Below are 18,233 nucleotides of genomic sequence, written 5' to 3'. Positions count from 1 at the left end.
TCGCCCTTCCCACAAGCATTACCCCTCACCTCTCTGTATTGAATTCTATTTGCCACTTTTCTGCCCACCTGACCAGTCCATTGATATCTTCTTGCAGTCTACAGCTATCTTCCTCACTATTAACCATATGGCCAATTTTTGTATCATCTGCAAACTTCTTAATCATGCCCCCCTACATTGAAGTCTAAATCATTGATATATACCACAAAAAGCAAGGGATCTAGTAGTGAGTCCTGCTGAACCCCACTGGAATCAGCTTTCCAGTCACAAAAAACACCCGTTGACCATTACCCTTCGCTTCCTGCCACTTGAGCCACTTTTGGATCCAACTTGCCACTTTCCCTTGGATCCCATGAGCTTTTACTTTTCTGACCAGTCTGCCATGTGGGACTCATCTTTGAATTTACTCATCTTTGAATTTAATCCCAAACTGCTTATGTCCTAAAATGATGTCTTCATATCTACATTGCTAGATTTAGTCTAATGTTATTAAATGGACTTCTTTAAATACAATTGGGTTGATGTGGGACTCATTCAGCCATGTGACTGATTTTGACCTTTATTGCAGTTACCAGACTGGAGGAACGGGAGGCAGAGATGAAGAAGGAATACAATGCCTTACACCTGAGGCATACAGAGGTAAGAGCTCAGAAAATCAGTACAGCCATATGCAAGCTTATTCTATATGAAAGAAGCTCACCTTTGATGAAGGGTTTTTGAAAAAAACCTGAGGTAGAAGCTAAGTGTCACCGCAGGGGGTCCTGAGATACACGCAGGTAGGAGTTGACATTTATTGCAAGGTATATGAGACAGGGTTAGATTAGGAACTCATTCTGACTGCAGGGTATAGTGAGTTACACTGAAGTAGGAGGTGACTGTCACTGCAAGGTACCTGAGACACAATGAGGTAGGAGCTGACTAGCACTGTAAGATCCTTCAAACACCATGGGGTAGATTTTTGTCTTCATCGCTTGGTGATAATCTGGTCCTCTACCAACCTGCCCCCGCCACACAGTACTGCTCCCCGATTATCAAAATCCATGATAAGGCCTTGGACAACGTGCACCACTTTCCATACCTCGGGAGCTTACTGTCAACAAGGGCAGACGTCGATGACGAAGTCCAACACCGCCTTCAGTGTGCCAGTGCAGCCTTCGGTCACCTGAGGAAGAGAGTGTTTGAAGACCAGGACCTCAAACTCAGCACCAAGCTCATGGTCTACAGAGCAGTAGTGATACCCGCCCTCCTGTATGCTTCAGAGACATGGACCATGTACAGCAGGCACCTCGAAGCACTGGAGAGGTACCACCAACTCTGCCTCTGCAAGATCCTGCAAATCCATTGGCAGGATATGTGCACCAACATCAGTGTTCTCGCTCAGGCCAACATCCCCAGCATCGAAGCTTTGACCACGCTCGATCAACTCAGATGGATGGGCCACATCGTCCGCATGCCCGATACGAGACTCCCAAAACAAGCGCTCTACTCTGAGCTCCAACACTGCAAGAGAACCCCAGGTGGGCAGAGGAAACGCTTCAAGGACACCCTTAAAGCCTCCTTGGAAAAAGTGCAACATCCCCACTGACACCTGGGAATCCCTGGCCCAAGACCGCACAAAGTGGAGGAGAAGCATCCAGCAAGGCGCCGAACACCTCAAGTCTCTTTGCCAGGAGCAAGCTGAAGTCAAGTGCAAACAGCGGAAGGAGCACACGTCAACTCAAGAACCCCACCCACCTGCCCCTTCAACCACCGTCTGCCCCACCTGTGACAGAGACTGTAGGTCCCGCATTGGACTCATCAGTCACCTGAGAACTCATTTTTAATGTGGAAGCAAGTTATCCTCGGTTCCGAGGGACTGCCTAAGAAGAAGACGATAATCTGGTAAAGCAGATTGCCTGCCCTTTATAGAACCCATATGATTTTCATTCCATTGATTTCAATGAAAGTAAATCAGGCGGCTTCTATAACAGGCGGGCGATCCGTTCCACCAGTTTACCACTTGGAGTGAAGTTGAAAATATATCCTCTTGAGGTAGAAACGTAGCTGAGGCTAAGTAAGTTATAGAGGTGAGCTTCACACCTGAATAAACATCACATTCAGCACTTTGCATCTAGTACTCTGTTCACACAATATGCACATGCAATAAGTAGAAATTTAAATAGTTTTGTTTTGTACTCTGGCATGGATTTAGGTTCATAACAACAGTTTTGTTCCAGAATACTTTGAGGAATATCAATATCAAGCCGGAGTTCTACAATTCTTTGTAAGAGTTACTGAGGAAGAGCATAAAGCAGGTTTACATTCATTCGTACTTTCTGTATCTTGCTCTGAGATAATTCTGCTTATAACATATTACAGATGTGAAATACATTCCTGTAGACTGTGTGTTTGATCGCAAATATTACTCATTTTTTGGGCACATTCTTTCTGTAGATTTGGATATCTTTTATTGGGCCAGATTTGTGAACACAATTAAGAGTTACTTATTCCGGTGTATCAGTGTGTAACAGTCAGGAAACTGTAAGCCGGTTCTTCTGTTGTCCCTGCTAGTCAATTTTTCCCGCATTTCTCTTCCATTGAGTTTGTCTGGTCTCCATTCCTCTCATCCACGCTGTCCTGATTGACTGACTGATAAAATGGACTTAACCACTGATTCCATTTACTCTATCCCATGGCAGGAGGTATGGTTGAGTAGTCTGGCAAGTCACCTTCTCCTCTGGCCAGTCCCCATTGAACGCTGGGGGGTGGGTGGGGGGGGGTGGTGAAGGGAGGAAAAATGATGTAAATGACTGCAGCTAGAGAATATTAAAAAAAAACTCTTCCTGAAGCCACTTGTAGATCTCTCGATGTGCTTTATGCATTAGCATTGTAGCATAGACTTCCTACAATGCCCCTGATTGGCTACCCCAGTGTTTGGATAGAGTGCTGAAATGGTTTAAGAACATAAGAACATAAGAAGTAGGAGCAGGAGTAAGCCATACGGCCCCTCGGGCTTGCTCCGCCATTCAATAGGATCATGGCTGATCCGAACCTAGACTCACGTCCACTTCCCTGCCCGCTCCCCATAACCCCTAATTCTCTTATCAGCTAGGAAACTGTCTATCTCCGTTTTAAATTTATTTAATGTCGCAGCTTCCACAGCTCTCTGAGGTAGCAAATTCCATAGATTTACTACCCTCTGAGTGAAGAAGTTTCTCCTCATCTCAGTTTTGAAAGGGCAGCCCCTTATTCTAAGATTATGCCCCCTAGTTCTAGTCTCACCCATCAGTGGAAACATCCTCCCCGCATCCACCCGATCAAGCCCCCTCACAATCTTATATGCTTCGATAAGATCGCCTCTCATTCTTCTGAATTCCAATGAGTAGAGGCCCGACCTACTCAACCTTTCCTCATAAGTCAACCCCCTCATCTCCGGAATCAACCGAGTGAACCTTCTCTGAACTGCCTCGAGAGCAAATATATCTTTTCTTAAATATGGAAACCAAAACTGTACACAGTATTCCAGGTGTGGCCTCACCAGTACCCTGTATAACTGAAGTAAGACTTCCCTGCTTTTATACTCCATCCCCCTTGCAATAAAAGCCAAGATTCCATTGGCCTTCCTGATCACCTGCTGCACCTGCATACTAACTTTTTGTGTTTCATGCACCAGGACCCCCAGATCCCTTTGTACTGTAGCACTTTGCAGTTTCTCTCCATTTAGATAATAACTTGCTCTTTGATTTTTTCTGCCAAAGTGCATAACCTCACACTTTCCAACATTATATTGCATCTGCCAAATTTCTGCCCACTCACTTAGCCTGTCTATGTCCTTTTGTAGGTTTTTTATGTCCTCCTCACTCACTGCTTTCCCTCCCATCTTTGTATCGTCGGCAAACTTGGATATGTTGCACTTGGTCCCTTCCTCCAAATCGTTAACACAGATTGTAAAGAGTTGGGGTCCCAGCACTGACCCCTGCGGAACACCACTAGTTACTGATTGCCAACCCGAGAATGAACCATTTATCCCAACTCTCTGTTTTCTGTTAGGTAGCCAATCTTCCACCCATGCCAGTATATTACCCCCAATCCTGTGATTTTTTATCTTGTGCAGTAATCTTTTGTGTGGCACCTTGTCAAATGCCTTTTGGAAGTCCAAATACACCACATCCACTGGTTCCCCTTTATCCACCCTGTTTGTTACGTCCTCAAAGAATTCGAGCAAATTTGTCAAACATGACCCCCTTCATAAAACCATGCTGACTCTGTCCGATTAAATTATGCTTATCCAAATGTCCTGTTACTGCTTCCTTAATAATGGACTCCAACATTTTACCAACCACAGATGTTAGGCTAACTGGTCTATAGTTTCCAGCCTTTTGTCTACCTCCCTTTTTAAATAAGGGCGTTACATTAGCAGTTTTCCAATCTGCTGGGACCTTTCCTGAATCCAGGGAGTTTTGGAAAATTACCACCAATGCATCCGCAATCCCTACCGCTACACCTCTCCAGACCCTAGGATGTAAGCCATCAGGTCCAGGGGATTTATCCGCCTTAAGTCTCATTATCTTACTGAGTACCATCTCCTTAGTGATTTTAATCATGTTTAGCTCCTCCCCCCCCCCCTATAGCCCCCTGTTTGTCCAGTGTTGGGATATTTTTAGTGTCCTCTACTGTAAAGACTGATACAAAATATTTGTTCAGCGTTTTTGCCATCTCCATGTTCCCCACTACTAATTTCCCGGTCTCGTCCTCTAAGGGACCAACATTCACTTTAGCCACCCTTTTTCTTTTTATAGTACTGTAGAAACTCTTGCTATCTGTTTTTATATTTTTTGCTAGTTTACTTTCATAATCTACCTTCCCTTTCTTAATTAATCTTTTGTACTATCAGTTTCAACCATCTATATTATCCTTCTCCCGTTTACCGTGACTAAATTGTTCTTTCATCTTGCAGATGATACAGACTTATGTGGAACATATAGAACGATCCAAGATGCACCAAGTTGGGGGAAATGCTCAATCAGATGGCACGATGACTGGGAGGAACAAGTAAGGGTTGCGTTAAATCAAGTGTTTTTGCTGTGGTAGATTGCAGGTGGTGGTTGTTTGATGGTGTGCAAAGGGTGGCTTAAAAAATAATAGTAGATTTTATATTTTTAACAGCACTGGCAGATCCATGAAGAGCTCTATGGCTTACCTGATTGAGACTCAATAGCCTGAATCAATGAGAGTACAATTTGACTAGTTGATTGGGTAGTTTACATTTGAAATTTTCAGTCAGAAAAATAGAACTGAAATCTCATCTTTGCAGTGTGATGTATCAAATTGTTTTTACAGAGTATTTAATTCAGAAAGTGAGGGAACTTGTACTGTCAATGCCCACCAGCAGAGCTTTATGGCAGGATTGTGTCATTGCCTTATGACTGTCACATCAATATTGCGCCAGTGTCGGGGCCAAGCAATTATATCATCTTCAGTCTCCGGACCGTGTAGCAGAGTTTGTTCGAACACTTATCAGGACCAAAGTAGAATCTCATACAACTCAATGTCAGGATTATGTATGATGGAGGAGTAGATTTTCAACTCGACACGTGGGTGTAAAGCCGGTGTTGGGGATTGCCCGCCCATTGTAGAAACCGCCCGATTTTCATTTCCACGCTGGAATAACAGGTAGCCACACCTGGGTGGCAAGTTGAAAATCTACTCCAGAATGTCATGTAGGATAAGCGGAAGATTGAGAAGAGATAAGACCTATGTTTTGAACTGCTGCAAGGCCTGGATAACGTGACTGCTAGCAAGTTATTTGAGAAACTGAGATTGTGCAACTGGAGGATGAGTGCAAAATTGTCAAACCAAAAGCGAAACTGCGTGTGTGGAGTAGGCTTCCATCAAAAGTAATTAATGGTATCTTGATTGAGTCCTTTTAATAAAGAGCTGAGATGGTGTCACTAAACACCACAGAGAAGTGCCAAGCTCAGCCTTCCACTCGGTTGAGTTCATGATCTTAGCCCTGCTAACAGAGGCTAGGTAGGTGTCTTTCCCTTCTGCCAAACGACAATCAGTTAGGGCGTCATTGGTGGGGAACTCTTGCATATGTCTGAATGGGCAGCAAAGAGTGGCATTGGAGCAATGTGAGAGCAGGTACACAAAATTCCTAGATAGTACTATACAGAAGTTTCTATTTATTGCATTAGTTAATGTTTTGGGGCATGTTTGAATCAGTATAAATAAATACTTGATATGCACTAACAGCAGCAGCATTCCATAGGGTAATTTCATAAAAACACATAATGGTATAGTACTTCTAATTGCATAGATATGCAGTATAGAAAAGGTGAACAGTGCAATGTCGATCATTTGAGTCCTTTTTCGAGGGCTTTGGTAGACTACACACCAGCCTCCATTCTATATCTTGGTTGCTCTTGGCTATAAATCTGCCCTTTACCTCCGCACTATAGTCCCCTCTTAATGATTACCTCAATCTCAACACATTGCCTCATGAAAACAGTCCCAGCCTACGAGGCACCTTCAGTTCTCCTAACTTGCCTCGGGAACTCAATCCCTTCTGTAGCTGCTGTAGATACTTTTGGGACCAACAACATACCTCAAAGTTTGCTAATTTGGAAATTCAATTCTGAATCCAGGAGTTGAATAAATGATGAAGCTACTAATTATGTTTTAATAAATATTGAATATTATTAAATAAGCACACATTGGTAAATTCTAGTCAGTAAATACTGACTGTTTTAATAAATAATTACTCAGTTAGAAAATGAATAAGTGTGGACTGAAGTTTAATAAATAAATATTGATAAATACGGAACAGATTTAAATAAGTTACTGGCTGAATCCTTTTCTCTCCCCAATTTGTCCTGCCATTTTTTTTCCCCAGTGACTCCTTATTGGGGTATAATTCCACAGATGCTGGTCACCTCCTGCACCCCACCCAAGTGGCTATTTTTCATGTGTGAGCTTTGAACTTTAAGTAAATGTGGGAGAGGGAGCAATCTGAGCTAAATCTAATCTGATCCGCATTCAGTATTTACACACACTCGCACTCTCGCTTCCAGGTAGAAGCATTCGATTGCAGTTAGGAGCAGGAATTCTGCCCAATTTTGTATTCCTTAACCCAGGGTTGATGAGACCACTTGTAGCACTTCTAACTACTATCTAAGCGTAGACCAGTTAAATCAGCACAGATTCAGGATTGAACCTCTGACTTTCTATTAGATAAAATTGCTGAGGCATTGGGGGAGCTATTTGGCCAAATCTCAATAAATATCTATTGGCTGAAGAAAAGAATAAATAATCTACGGATCCAGTGGTATAATACAAGGTGAAATGAGTTGGGGGCAATTTTTATTTAACCCACCCGACGGGCTCGGGGTACAGCGCTGGTTTTACACCCCGCCTGATTTTACTCTCCAGTGAAGCCAGTGGAGAGTAATATTGGGCGGGGTATAAAACCGGAGTTGCAGCCGGTGGGTTTCCCGCCCGGCAAGTTAGGTTACAAATTATCCCTGTGATGTCTGAAAATCAATGATTGCTGCATAACTGAATAAATTAACACAATTTTTTTTGATTTGAATATTTTGGCTACATCTTCTCCCCACACATAGTACTGGCATAATAAATTAAACTAATCGCAGTGCTCTGGTTCCACCTTCTCTTGACCTCCTTGCTAATTACTGGGTATCCCAGATGCCTGTTCTGTTGATCAGCTCTTTTTCCTCCATGTTTCCTCTCCTCCCTGAGTCATGCCAGATATGGTTCCACGGTCACTCTCACCCTTTCAGTAGCTGACCTAAGCTTTCAGTCTGCACATGTGAGCTCAGCAAGTGAAAGTTGTCGGGTTGTTTAACCTGTTGGAGGTATCATAGCCAAGCCATTGTCACCTGCTGTCCACACATCTACACTTTTCTGCAGCGGTAACTGAGTAGCTTCCAGGAATGGGAACCATGGCCAATTTTGCATTCCTCAGTCTGGGGACACTGAGGTTAAAGAAAGAAAGGAAATAACTTGCATTTTAGATAGCATCATTTACGACCTCAGGGTCCCCCAAAGTCCATTACAACCAATTAAATACTTTTTGAAGGGTAGCCACTGTTGTAATGTAGGAAACGTGGCAGCCAATTTGTACACCGCAAATTCCCACAAACAGCAATGTGATATATGTCCAAATAATCTGTTTTAGTTATCTTGGTTGAGGCATAAATATTGGCTAGCCCAGGACACTGCGAGAGCTCACCTACGCTTCTTCGAATAGTGCATGGGATCTTTTACACCACCCAAGAAGGCAGACACAGCCTTAGTTTAACGTCTCATCTGAAAGATGACACCTCTGGCAATGCAGCATACCTTCAGGACTGCACTGAAGTTTCAGCCTAGATTTTTGTGCTCAAGTCTCTGGAGTGGGGCTTAAACCCACAACCTTCTGACTCCGTGTTGAGAGTCCGATCGCTGAGCCAAGGCTGACTCAATTGTCGTCCCCCACCCCTTAGCCTGGCGCAAAACTGCTAACTCAACACAGAACAGGGATCAAACTTAGAACCTTGCTGGTCTGTGTGGCTCCGTGACACACAATGCAGTATGATTAACCAATGAGCCATATGAGCGGCTCAACCTGCTTACTTTCCTGGCACTGCCTCATCTGTTCTTCCTTGTGTGATCTGGACTCCACTGCTGGCCTGAACCTAACCCCACAACGATGCTGCTTCCAACTTCTTCCTTATTGACCTGGTCTTCCCCATCTCTTCGTTAGATATCTAACTTTAAATGGGACCTCAGTCCTTCATCTGGCCCATTGGCAGGACTACTTTTACCTGCGGCTCATCGCTCTCCTATTCCTTTATCTTACTTCCTCCGCCAGTGAAACTCCCATTCATGCCTTCTTCACCTGAAAGATCAATTTCTCCAACACTCTCCGCACCAGCCTACACAAAGCAATGAGAAGTGCAGAAGTCCTTTTGGTGGTGGAAAAATGAAGGCCCGGATTTTCTGGGGCCTATGACTGCATATGCGGTGCGTACGTGGCCGTATGTACCCCGCAAGTTCTGGGTTTCTGCGTGCGATGCGCATGCGCGAAAACCCGAAACTTGCGATCTGTCAAGTTTTAGCTCGACATCGTACGAATCCGCAGGAGATGGACATTTGCTGGCGGAACTACTGCCCAGCGAATGTCCGTGAATCTCTTGCGCCTGATTAAAGCAGGCGTAAGGCCTTCTCTTACCAGCGTAAGAGTTTAAATAAATATTTAAATTATTTAAACATAAAAAAACTTTAAAATGAGTTCAGGTTATTTTTAGCCCCTTTAAAATGTTTAAATTTAATTTTCAAAAAATTTAATTTTTGTTTTAAATGTTTAATTAAATTGTATTTTAATTAATTTTGAACATGAGATGATTTATTTTTATTTAACTGGTGTGTAATTGTGTTTTTTAGGGGATTCCTATTCATGCTTACGGGGATTCCGTACGTAAATGGACTCCCCATAAGCATAATGGGAACCCCCCTTTTTGATTGGTTGGGCTGGTCCACGTGATCCCAGGGGTGCTTACGAACCGCCTGTGCCCCGGGATACGTGGGCCTTTACGCAGGCGTACGCCTGCAGGCCCAGGAGCGCGAGGGTCTGAACCGCCGGGACCATCAGGTAGGTTCGTACTTGCGGTTTGGTGGCATTCGTCCGCGGGAAGCCTCCGACATCAAATGCAGGCCCTAAATGTTACAACTAGATTTCCCACAGCAACACAGAATATGTTTCGGAACACTTAGCAAAGGGCTGTGTGAGTGCGTACACAACTCGATAGCAGGAAACATTGGCAAGTGTGGAATAATTGGCAGTATTATTTATTGTATTTAAGAAGAGAAAATGGGATTGATGATTTCAAAGTGATGTGCCAATGCCATAAATGTTTAGCTGGGGGGAATTTAATTTAGTACTTTGCACACAACTGCCAGCAGCATCCAATTAAATTCCACTGTATGAGACATTCTGTATCACAAATTAACCAGGGGGCATTCTTGACTAATATGATTCTGTCAACTTCAATCAGATTAGATAGTGTTCAAGTTTTAAACAATTAAATGAATACTCCAAGGAATGCTCATAAAATTGACATTTTGATATTCTAAAGCCAAAAGTTAGATGCAGATTGTACTTTTAATTTTTTTTACCAGTGGTTGTTATGCTGTGTGGCCTTCACTGGTCATTTGGGGAATACTAATGCGCTTGTTACTTGATACGAAGTGCTGAACACTGCCTCAAGCAGTGATGGCCCGAACATTGTCACTGCGCTGTGCATCGAATACAAATGTAATTTCATTTGAAGAGTATGCTGCTGTCCCTGCAGGCAGCCTCTTGAAACTTTTTGTCACGGGACTTTACGCCTGGCGACTGTCTTGGCCTGAAGTGCAAATAAAATTTACAGTAGCAGAGCATCATTCTGGTCTGGGGGCATAATTAATCTCATTGGAAGCAAAGGTTGAGTCAGCCTGACTTATCTGCCTGGATGAATCTGGCTGAGATGCAGCTGATACCCTAAAGATAGATTACATCAGCAGGTGTGAATGTCCCTGTGTATCAGATATTGTTAAAGATTTACCAGGCAGTAGAGGCCGAAAGAAACACTGCCTGAAATTTGTTAAAATTTGCATTTATACAGCACCTTTCACATCAAAACAGCTCCAAGTTGTTTTACACGGGGGAATTATGTTGGGAAATGGGGTGACTGCTGTTATCGATCGGGAACGGTAGCATAGTGGTTATATTACTGGACTAGTAATCCAGAGGCCTGGACCAACAATCCGGAAACGTGAGTTCAAGTGGGGAATTTAAATTCAATTAATTAAATCTGGAATAAAAAGCTAGTATCAGTAATGGTGACCTTGAAACTACCTGATTGTTGTAAAAAAACACACCTGGTTCACTAATGCCCTTTAAAGAAGGAAATCTGTCGTCCTTACTCGGCCTGACCTATACGTGACTCCAGACTCTCAACAATGTGGTTGACTCTTAACTGCCCTCTGAAATGGCCTAGCAAGCCACTCGGTTGTATTCAAAAAGGCGGCTCACCACCACCTTCTCGAGGGCAATTAGGGATGGCCAGTAAATGTTGGCCTTGCCGGCGACGCCCACATCCTGTGAACTGATATAAAAAAATAGTTTGGCTAACAGGACCCCTGAAATTCCATGGGGGTTCTCCCAGTCACCCGCTGTAACTGTTGAGTCCAGTGAAACCCCCCAAAAAACATTCTCCCACTGGAGTCACGATGGAAGGCCAGGAGAATCCCTATGGAATTGCACGGCCTGAATGTCACCATCAGGATCTGTTCTCAAGAACAAATGCTGCCGTGCGATCTTTATAGAGGGAGGCCCATAGTCAGGTTCTCTAAACTATTCCAAATTCCTTTTTAAGTAAAGGTAGGATCTGCAAACATTTTAAGCATTGCTTCAACATCATTGATGGATATTAGTGGTTAGCATGAGATCCCAACAACAGAAGTCACACTTGATATGTAACTCTGTGGCTTCAATTACACCTAAGGACCTAACTATGAACACAGACATCACATCCAGTTAGCCTGGATTAGCCTTAGGTACACTACAGCAAATTGACTGTTATCAGAGAGGTAATTACAAATTATCCCAACTGTTCTGATTCACAGTACGATCTCTAGTTACTCCGGCCCGCTATCTGAACATATCGTCTGCCTGTGTGCTGTGTTTCAGTAGCTACTTTGTTACTGAAAACTGCTGGATCTTTAACATCATCTAGAAAAAATTGGGTACTGCACTAATACTGCAATAAAGCCTTCTGGGCATTTACATTGTGCCAAGTTTGTCCCGAGACCTGTTCATTATCCTTTGATGATCCTCAGGACCCCTTTATAGACTGGGGCCATTTACATACGTTGATGTCCTGCAGCAGCATGGCCACAGTAATTGTACCAACCCTTCCCTGGCCGTTTCTTCAGCTTGCTGCTTTGGTTCAAGTACATAATTAGGCACACAAAAAAAAATCTTCCTCTGTGCTTCATAACTTTTGGGAGGTGCTGTTTCGGTAGCCTCTTCTTTGCTGTGGCTTGAAATGATTGATGTGTCAAATTCATGACAAGTTTTGGAAATTCTACCTGAGTGAGGTCCCAGGGGCCCAGCAGGTGCTGACAAGAGAGCAGCAATCATGGTGTTGTTGGACTCATGCTGACTTCTAGTAGATATGCCAAGTAATTAAAGACAATCTTTAACAGCTAATATTGTTTTTATGGTCTTGGTGAAATATTGTTAATGTTATTGTTTTGGACAATTGTATTGATAGCACTTCCAACAAGTGACCATCCTTATTTTATCTGAGAGCAAAAGAATAAGTACATCTCTTCTACTTGCCTCATAGAAGTAAACCAAAAGGTTATCAAATCCCACAAACTGAAACCAAATCTGACAATGTAAAGTCTAGGTGGAGCGTGAGATTGGTGAATGGACCGTATACTTTGATATGTGACATTAGCACTTTTACTCACTGAAAGCTGAAACTTTCCTAAATTAATAAGCACAAAAGAATGGCATTTTGAATTTTCTTGTGCTGCATATTTTGATGAATTTTATTGAAGTTCATAACAAAGTGTAAAAATTAAAGTTTAAGCATTAATCCTGGTAAATTGAAACAGCTATCTGTGACCTGGCATATCTACACTAGTGCCCTCATTGTGCCATAGAATATTGTTTATGCATTGCTTGCTTTTTCTTTGTCTGCAGTATTGGGGCTCCTCTCAATGGTAGCCAGCTGGCTATGTGTTGTTCTAGTCTGTGCCCTTTGAACTGTGTTGATTAATTGTGTTCTTCTTGCCCTGCTTTCTGTGCTGTTGCTGCTGTTGTGGCTGTTTTCTGTGTTACCACAGTCATCGCCAACCATGGAGAAAAAGGTAAATGCTGTTCAGCCATTTCAACCCTTCTACTCCAAATGCATCCTTTTTGCCCCATCCCTCTCCCTACCCAAGCTGGGAACAATAAGGTCCCTTCTAGCTCAGCATTTATTTTTGAATTGTTATGATTAATCACTGCATTTATTGATTAATCATTGAAGTTTGTTTAGTGAATGTACATTGACTAATGCTTTCTCCAAGCTATCTGACGAGGATGCCAGCATGCAGATAAAGTATAATGGGCTAGATTTTCCTGTCTTCACTAATTTTTGTAAGATAGTAGATGTGAGTAAAAAGGAGTGTAATATTGGTAAAAATTGACTATTTAGCGCTGATCTAAGGATTCCTACCCCTCCAAAAACTGATTAACCAAAATGAGTGTAAAGTGAGTGAATGGTCTGTGTTTTTACTTGTTAAAGTCTTATTAGATTAATGATGACCTCACAAAGCATCCTGCAGATGTGCAATCAAATTGAAAGGTGAGTATTTTACTTCTGGTTAGATCTGGCATTAATGAGTTTAATGAAAGGGAGGATTTTGATGCATGGCCAAGCAGTTAAAAAGAAATAGTCCAGAGAAGTTTCCTGCCTGAAAGCATGGTGCTTGGCTAATTGGTCGATATATTCCAGTTAAGCAGGAGCAAGAGGATAAGATGGCCCAGGAATGCAAAGAGAATAGGAGGCAAGTGATTCACATCAAGTATTACCCCAGACATCAGATCTACTGCAACGAAGTTAGCTGCCTGGGCTTAGTGCAGAAACAATGCATGACGGAAAGAAAGTCTTGCATTTCTATAGTGCCGTATCATTCCACCCAGATAAACCCATAGAGCTTCACATAAAATGAATTAGGTATGGAATGGAGTGACTATTGGTATGTAGACTATCATGGCAGCTAATGTGTGCATAGCTAGAGAAAAAGAGTAATGAGATGAATGAGTAGTTAATATATTTTTGATGGCATTGATTGAGAGGAATGTTGACTGAGAATTCCCTGTCCTTGCAATAGTGCAGTGGGAGTTTTTAATATCCACTTGAACTACCAGCACAGGCTTACTTTGACTGAAGTGTGCTCCCAGGGTCATGAAGACCTGCTGGGACAATTACCATCTGTCATGGACTACCAGTAGTAGTGAAGGCCACCACTGGCCCCAACTTTTATGCCACAGGGATCATCTTGGCAGTGACCTTTGACACCACTTTGGCTGTTAGACAAAGGATGCTTTCTTTTCTACAATGAAAGAGTGACCGACTGCAAGATATGCAAAAAGTGAATTGATGTTCTGCTTTTCCGTACTAATCTGTTTAATGTGCTTTTGCTACCTTGTTTGTCCCTTGTGTGTTGTGAACTTCTTCATGTTGGTTGTTCATGTGCTGTGCTTCCCTGGTTGAAGCAGTAGCACTGGTGGGTGACAGTATAGTCCGCAGGGAACACAGAAGGCCATCCCAGTGCCAGCGGTCGTCTTTGTTGGAGTCACTATGGAATCATTGCTTTGAAAGACAGTGCTACAGTCACCTGTGCAGGGTGATGTGATGACACTTCTCTTGTGATGCTCCACGAATTACACTGTTGGAGGGCAGCTTCTCAGAATACCCACTGATCTCTCTCAGGTTAGAACAGGGTATCTGTGCGGTCTTTGAATCTCTCCTCCGTGAATGCCTGTAACTGTTTTCCAAGCGAGTTGAAGTAAGCCGTGACTATATCTTGTAAATAACAACAGAAAACGCTGGAAAAACTCAGCAGGCCAGGCAACATCCGTGGAGAGAGAAATGGAGTTAACGTGTCAGGTCGAAGACCCTTCATCAGAACTGGAAAAAAGCAGGAAATGGAAAGCAGGTTTAGGGGCTGGGAAAAGGGGGGAGGGGATGAAATAACAAAAGGGAAGGTCAGTGATAGGATAGAAAGCAGGAGAGATTAAGAGACATTGAGAGACAGTTAAGAGATATTCAAGGCAAGAGGAGGTGGTGATGGGACAGGTTAAGGAACAAAGGATGGCTCTAGATGAAGTGTGAATTGCGCTGGCAGAATGAAGGACAGCTGCCATGTGGGAGGGGGGAAAAAAAAGCCAAACAGAAAGTGTGGATAAAAAAAGAAAAGAAAATATATATATGTGATAGGGGTTGAGGTTATGAGCTGAAATTGTTGAACTCTATGTTGAGTCCAGAGGGCTGTAAAGTGCCTAATCGAAAGATGAGGTACTGTTCCTCGAGCTTACGCTGACTTCCGTGGAACAATGCAAGAGGCCGAGGATGGTGAGGTCTGAGTGGGAATGGAGCAGAGAATTAAAGCGACAGGCCACCGGGAGCTCGGGGTCCCCCTTACGGACTGAATGGAGATGTTCCACAAAGCGGTCACCCAGTCTGCGTTTGGTCTCCCCAATGTAGAGGAGACCACATCGTGAGCAGCGAATACAGTATACTAAATTGCAAGAAGTACAAGTAAATCGCTGTTTCACCTGGAAGGGGTGTTTGGGGCCTTGGACAATGGGAAGGGGGGAGGTATAAGGGCATGTGTTGCAGCTCCTGCGTTTGCACGGGCGAAGGGGAAGGGGTGCTGGGGGTGATAGAGGAGTGGACGAGGGTGTCGCGGAGGGAGCGGTCCCTACGGAATGCTGAAAGGGGAGGTGAGGGGAAGATGTGTATGGTGGTGGGATCACGCTGGAGGTGGCGGAAATGGCGGAGGATGATCCGTTGAATGTGGAGGCTGGTGGGGTGAAAGGTGAGGACAAGGGGAACTCTATCGTGGTTCCAGGAGGGAGGGGCAGAAGTGCGGGAGCTAGAACGGACACGGTCGAGGGTCGTGTCAACCACAGTAGAGGGGAATCCTCGGTTGAGGAAAAAGTAAGACATGTCGAAAGCACTGGTGTGGAAGGTGGCATCGTCGGAGCAGATGCGGCGGAGACGGAGAAACTGGGAGAATGGAATAGAGTCCTTACAGGAGGCGGGGTGGGAGGAAGTGTAGTCCAGGTAGCTGTGGGAGTCAGTGGGCTTGTAGTGAATGTTTGTCAATAACCTATCCCCAGAGATGGAGACGGAGAAGTCGAGGAAGGGAAGAGTTGGAGATGGACCAAGTGAAGGTGAGGGAAGGGTGGAAATTGGAAGCAAAGTGAATGAAATTTTCTAGTTCAGGGTGAGAGCAGTTGACGGCACCGATACAGTCATCAATGTACTGGAAAAAGAGGTGAGGGAGGGGACCCGAGTAGAACTGGAACAAAGAGTGTTCCACATATCCCACGAAAAGGCAGGCATAGCTAGGACCCATGATTTGGAGGAAATGAGTGGAGTCAAAGGAGAAGTTGTTCAATGCGAAAACAAGTTCAGCCAGGCGGAGGAGCGTGGTGGTGGCTGGGGACTGGTTGGGCCTCTGTTCAAGGAAGAATCGGAGTGCCCTCAGGCCATCCTGGTGGGGGATGGAGGTGCAGAGGGATTGTACATCCATAGTGAAAAGGAGGCGGTTGGGGCCGGGAAACTGGAAACTGTTAAAGTGCTGGAGGGCATCGGAAGAGTCGCGGATGTAGGTGGGAAGAGACTGGACAAGGAGAAAAGATAGTCGAGATAGGAAGAGAGATAAGTTCCGTGGGGCAAGAACAGGCTGAAACGATGGGTCCACCAGGGCAGTCCTGTTTGTGGATCTTGGGAAGGAGGTAGAAGCGGGGTTGCGGAACTATGAGGTTGGCGGCCGTGGGGGGAAGATCTCCAGAGGAGATGAGGTCAATGACAGTCTTGGAAACGGTGGCTTGATGTTCGGTAGTGGGGTCATGGTCCAGGTGGAGGTAGGAGGAGGTGTCGGAGAGTTGGCGTTCAGCTTCTGCTAGGTAGAGGTCGGTTCGCCAAACAACAACAGCACCACCCTTGTCAGCAGGTTTAATGACAATGTTGGGGTTGGATCTGAGAGAATGGAGGCTGCAAGTTCAGAGGGAGGTAGGTTGGTGTGAGTGAGGGGAGCAGAGAAATGGAGACGGCCGATGTCACTGCGGCAGTTTGCAATGAAAAGATCTAGAGAGGGTAAGAGGCCAGAGGGAGGGGTCCAGGTAGAATGAGAATTCTGAAAGCGGGAGAAAGGGTCAGCCGTGCAGGGGGAAGACTCCTGGCCAAAGAAGTGGGCACGGAGACGAAGGTGGCGGAAAAAGAGCTCAGCATCGTGCCGAGCTCGAAATTCATTGAGGTGGGGGCATAAGGGGATGAAGCTCAGACCTTTAACCCCAAACTCCCGCTGGCAGCATTTATCATTGTGTGTCTATGGCTGTGTAACGAAGGTCGTCACTGTCAATGATGTTGGTGTTGTCATATGTTTAAGGATGGTCTGTAGTGCAGCATCAGTATGATCTTCTATGCTGGTGTTACTTTAAGAGGGGGTGGTTGCTCTGTGAAGAGAGCTGATGGGACGTTCTGAGTAAATGGGCTTTGTTGGTATTGTTACTTTAAGCAGTATTGTGCAGTTGTGCACATCCATAGGGTATGGACATGTTGATTCAACATATTGTACAAATCATAGAATATGATTAATACGGTATGTTCAGTAGTTCTGCCCCAATTTCTGCATTCCCATAGCCTTTCAGATTCTCTCTTCCAAATAACATGAACGCATTGTCATCGGCATTCAGCTGTTTCTGCAAAATGGTCCGGAACTCAGGGCCCCCTTACTATGTGCCAGGTTTGCCTTGAAACATAACAGCAACTGGGATTGTGACAGGCTGATTTGGCCCATGGCAATGCCTTCCTGCAATATATTGTCCCTGGAATTCCATGGGAGTTCTTTCGATTTCCCACTGTACATTCAGCAGGAGCCTGGAGGAACCTCCGAAAATGGCCATCGACGCGTTTCCCCGACGGTTCTGTCAGAGTCCCACTGGAGTTACGGTGTTGAGACTGGGAGAACCCCCAACACAATTTCAGGTCCATTATCTTTTCTGTGATAACATGTATAGTGTAATTTGTGGAACTGTGCTGTTTTTATTGCAACCACCTTACTTGCTGCAGCTTTGTAACATTCTCTCTGTCAGTACAGTGTTGTTGGCATAAATTTTTCCTTCATGTCTGTATATGTGCTATTTGTACTCTTCTTTAAGTCACACAACTTCTGTATCTGCAGCCAGGAGAGTTGTACATCCAAATTTGCAGATGACACTAGGTTAGGGGGCATAGTAATTTGTGTGGATGGGAGCAGGGTATTACAAAGACTGAAGACAGGCTATAAATGAGTGGGCCAAACTGACGGATAGAGTTCAATGTGGGAAGTGCGAGGACATCCACTGTGGATCAAAGACAGACAAATTGTAATAGTTGCTTCATGGTGAGAGACTAGTAGCTGTGGAGGAGCAAAAGGATTTAGGT

At 44.2% G+C, this 18,233-nt stretch overlaps 1 protein-coding gene across 2 annotated transcripts in view; it reads left to right on the top strand.

The window, feature by feature from the left end:
- The window catches only part of mapk8ip3 (mitogen-activated protein kinase 8 interacting protein 3), a 263,435-nt gene that overhangs the window by 74,802 nt on the left and 170,400 nt on the right, over window positions 1-18,233 (top strand). Inside the window, exons 3-5 of one of the 2 annotated variants that reach the window (XM_086000698.1) lie at window positions 569-639; window positions 4,937-5,031; window positions 12,877-12,900. In XM_086000698.1, the coding sequence (XP_085856824.1) occupies window positions 569-639; window positions 4,937-5,031; window positions 12,877-12,900 (190 nt within the window). The remainder of the gene's footprint in view (window positions 1-568; window positions 640-4,936; window positions 5,032-12,876; window positions 12,901-18,233) is intronic. The other variant, XM_086000700.1, reaches the window with a different exon arrangement.

This window comes from Somniosus microcephalus, chromosome 11 (genome assembly GCF_052327205.1).
Source record: "Somniosus microcephalus isolate GS21.2 chromosome 11, FLI_Smic_1.0, whole genome shotgun sequence".
In the NCBI taxonomy this organism is placed as follows: domain Eukaryota; kingdom Metazoa; phylum Chordata; class Chondrichthyes; order Squaliformes; family Somniosidae; genus Somniosus; species Somniosus microcephalus.
Note: the sequence above shows the minus strand (reverse complement) of the source record. Positions and strands in the feature narration are given on the sequence as shown.